Raw genomic sequence first — 4,003 nt, 5'->3', positions numbered from 1 at the left:
GTCGCCAACGTCACTTCCGGGCGTGGTGGCCCGGCTGTGGGCTCGGCCTGCCTGGCTGCTGCAGCCCGAGCTGACGCTGCGCTGGCCCGGGCTGCGCGGGCCACACGTGCGTCTGACGTGGACGGCGTGCGTGCGTGGCCCCGAGGACCCGGAGGACGCGCCCTGGGTGACCCTCGACCCCCGTGATGACCCTGATGACGTGCACGTGGTGACCCCGGGGCAGACGCTGCGGCTGCGCTGTGCGGCGCAGGGTTCGGAAACACCACGCGTGGCCTGGACGCGGCCCGACGGCTCCATCCTGCGGGGCGATGAGGACGGTGGCCATGACGGGGGGACAACGCTGGAGATCCACGGGATGCGCCAGGCCGACGCTGGCTGGTACCGCTGTGAGGCCCGCGTGGGGCGCCGCGGGGAAACCAAGGCATGGCGTGTGGCCTACGGCGGGGACGGAGCCACGGGGTCCGGGGCCTACACGGAAGAAGAAGCCATGGAATCCGAGGCCTATGGTGTGGATGAAGCCACAGGATCCAAGGCCTACGCTGTGAATGAAGCCATAGGATCTGAGGCCTACACTGAGGAGAAAGCCAAAGGATCCAGTGCCTATGGCTCAGATGAAGCCATGAGATCCGAGGCCTACACTGAGGAAAAAGCCACGAAATCTGAGACCTATGGTGAAGAAAAAGCCTACGCTGTGAATGAAGCCATAGAATCCGAGGCCTATGGTGCAAATAAAGCCATAGAATCCGAGGCCTTCACTGAGGAAAAAGCCATAGGATCTGAGGCCTACACTGAGAAGAAAGCCACAAGCCCTGCAGCCTACACCCTGTCTGAAGCCACAGGTCCCACAGCCTTTGACACCTCTGAAGCCACAGGCCCCGCGGCCTACACCAGCTTTGAAGCCACAGCCCCCGCGGCCTACACCCCTTCTGAAGCCACAGCCCCCGCGGCCTACACCCCTTCTGAAGCCACAGCCCCCACGGTCTACACCCCGTCTGCAGCCCCGGGCCCTGCGGCCTATGGCGGCTTTGAGTCCGCCGTGGCGGGCCGGGCGCACCGCGTGTTCGTAGTGGCGTCGCGGGCGCCAGCAGCCACGGCTCTGGCGCTGCCTGCCGGCGTCGCGCTGCGGCTGGGCTGCCGAGCGGAGGCGGAGCCGGTGGCGCGCGTGGGCTGGCTGCTGCCGGGCGGGCGCTGGGCCTGGGGGGGGACGGAGCTGGGGACGGATGGCGTCGGGGTCGGGGCGGACGGGACGGTGATGCTGCCCACGCTGGGCCCAAGGCATGCCGGGCGCTATGTGGGCGTGGCTGCCAACGCGCTGGGGCTGGCGCGCTGGGACGCCGACGTCAGCGTGGGCGGGGCGGCGGGGGACAAGATGGCGGAAGTCAAGATGGAAGGCAACAAGATGGCGGAAAGCAAGATGGAGGGAATTAAGATGGTGGATTCCAAGATGGTGGACACCAAGATGGCGGACTCCAAAATGGAGGGAAGCAAGATGGCCGAAAACATGGCAGAATCTAACATGCCCGATGCCTACATGGCGGATTCCAAGATGGCCAAAACAAGATGGAGGGAACCAAGATGGATGGATCCAAGATGGTAAGGAAACAAAATGGCGGAAGCCAAGATTGCAGAATCCAAGATGGAGGGAACTAAGATGGCGGAAGCCAAGATGGACGAACGAAGATGGCAGATGCCAAGATGGCAGAATCAAACATGGAGAGAAGCAAGATGGAGGGAACCAAGATGGCCAAAAACATGGTGGAATCCAACATGGCCGACACCAACATGGCGGATTCCAAGATGGTGGACACCAAGATGGCGGAATCCAAAATGGAGGGAAACAAGATCAGGGAAAGCAACATGGCGGAATCCAAGATGGAAGGAATCAAGATGGCGGAAAACAAGATGGAAGGAATAAAGATGGCCGAAAACAAGGTGGTGGAATCAAAGATGGAGGGAACCAACATGGCGGAATCCCAGATGGAGGAATCCAAGATGGAGGGAATTAAGATGGCGGATTCCAAGATGGTGAAGGCCAAGATGGCGGGTGCTGCTGCGGAAGCGGCCGCAGGGGCGTCGCGTGGCGCTGACGTCATTGTTGACGCGCCTAGCTCGGGCCCGGGCACCTGGGAAGCGCGGTTGTGGCGTCGGTGTCCTGCGGGTGGCCCCGGGCGCGGGCAGTAGCGGCGTCCGCCGCCTCCACCTCCCCCTCCCGCCCCGCGCGCCGCCCCCGCCGGCCGCAGTTTCGAGCCCGCCTTGCCGCGCCGCCCGCGCCCGCCAGTGGCTGCGGAGCACATCCAGCCCGAGCACTGGGTGCGAATCCTGGCGCGCGTGCGCGGCCGCGGCACGGGACTTCCGGGCCCCACCCGCCCTGCTTCAGGTCTCCACGGAGACCTCCAGGCTTCCGGCGTCACACACTTCTGGTTTCTACACTTCTGGTTTCGATGCAAATATCCCCACTTCCGATCTCTGTGTCTTCCGCCGACCCACTTCCGGTCTCCACTCAGACCTCACCACTTCCGGTCTCCACTCAGACCACCCCACTTCCGGTCTCCACACTGCCGGTTTCCACTAAAACATCACCACTTCCTGTCTTCACTACTTCCGCCTACCCACTTCCGCTCTCCCCGCAGACCTCCCCACTTCCAGTCTCCACTCGGACCCCTGCACTTCCTGCTTCCACACTTCCAGTTTCCACTCGAAAATTCCTACTTCCGGTCTCCACTCGGACCACCCCACTTCCGGCTTACCACACTTCCGGTTTTGTCTCGAACATCCCCACTTCTGGGCTCCACTCGCAAATCTACACTTCCGGTCTCCACAAGGAGATCCCCACTTCCGGTCTCCATTCGGACTACCCCACTTCCTGTCTCCCCCACTTCCGGTTTCCACTCGGAAATCCACACTTCCGGCCTCCACTACTTCGGCCTATCCACTTCGGTTTTCGACTGAGAGATCCCCACTTCCGGCTTCCACACCTCTAGTTTCCCCACGGAACTCCCCACTTCCAGTCTCCAGTCGGACCACCCGACTTCCGGTCACCACTCAGAGATTCCCACTTCTGACCTCCACACTTCCGGTCTCCCTACGGACCTCTCCACTTCTGGTTTTGACACGGACATCCCCACTTCCGGCCTCCACCCCTCGAGCATCCGCTGCTCCGACCTCTGCACTTCCGTCCTCCTCACTTCCGGCCTCCTTACTTCCGGTCCCCAGGAGGCTCGGAGGCGGCCGCAGGCGGGGGCGACAGCACAAAGCCCACCGCGCCCGGCCGGGCCCCACGGCGAACCTCCGTGACCCCGTGGTCACGACCCTGCACGGCCGTGCCCCGGATGCCCTCCTTTCCCGTCCTGTGGCTTCCCCCGATGGTGACCCCAGGACCTTTGACCCGCGACCCCCGGCCCTGCCCGCCGTGACCCCGCCCCGTGGCGCCTGGAACGAGCTGGACACGGGTGAGCCTCAGTTTACCCATCTGTCTCCTGCAGGCTCTTGGCTTGGGGGCGGGGGACTGAGGGGAGCCAGATAGGAGGTGGAGATTAGAGGTCACAGGGAGGATACAAGACGGTCAGGGGTCATGGGGAGGTTAGGGGTCACGGGGGGTCAGAGGTCACAGGGAAGTCAGGGGTCACAGTAGGGTCAGCGGTTGCAGAGAGGTCAGAGGTCATGGAGAGGTCACGGGGAGGTCTTGGGTGGGTCACTGGGAGGTCAGAGGTCATGGGGAAGCCAGGAGTCACAGGAGGTCAGAGGTCACATAGTCAGAGGTCATGGAGAGGTCACAGGGAGGTCAGGGGTCACTGGGAGGGCAGAGGGCATGGACAGGTCAGAGAGCATGGGGAGGGGAGGGGTGAAGTCCTTTACTCTGTCTGTCTGTTGTCTGTGTTCCTGGCCGTGTGGGGCACAGGATGACTGGGGAGACAAACACACACGCACGCACAGACAGACATAGAGCAGACAGATAGAGGGACGGATGGATAGACAGACAGACAGACAGACAGATAGGTGGTGA

At 62.8% G+C, this 4,003-nt stretch overlaps 1 protein-coding gene across 1 annotated transcript; it reads left to right on the top strand.

The window, feature by feature from the left end:
- Positions 1-64: 64 nt before the first annotated feature.
- On the top strand, positions 65-1,597 carry LOC106002726 (the record flags this gene model as incomplete). Its single annotated transcript, XM_013037547.1, has 2 exons — positions 65-839; positions 873-1,597. Coding segments are annotated over 2 exons (1,500 nt in total), but the record flags the coding sequence as incomplete, so codon positions are not given.
- Between the last annotated feature and the right edge of the window lie 2,406 nt (positions 1,598-4,003).

Source organism: Dipodomys ordii, unplaced genomic scaffold, assembly GCF_000151885.1.
Source record: "Dipodomys ordii isolate 6190 unplaced genomic scaffold, Dord_2.0 Scaffold1000000437, whole genome shotgun sequence".
NCBI classification, from domain to species: domain Eukaryota; kingdom Metazoa; phylum Chordata; class Mammalia; order Rodentia; family Heteromyidae; genus Dipodomys; species Dipodomys ordii.
Note: the sequence above shows the minus strand (reverse complement) of the source record. Positions and strands in the feature narration are given on the sequence as shown.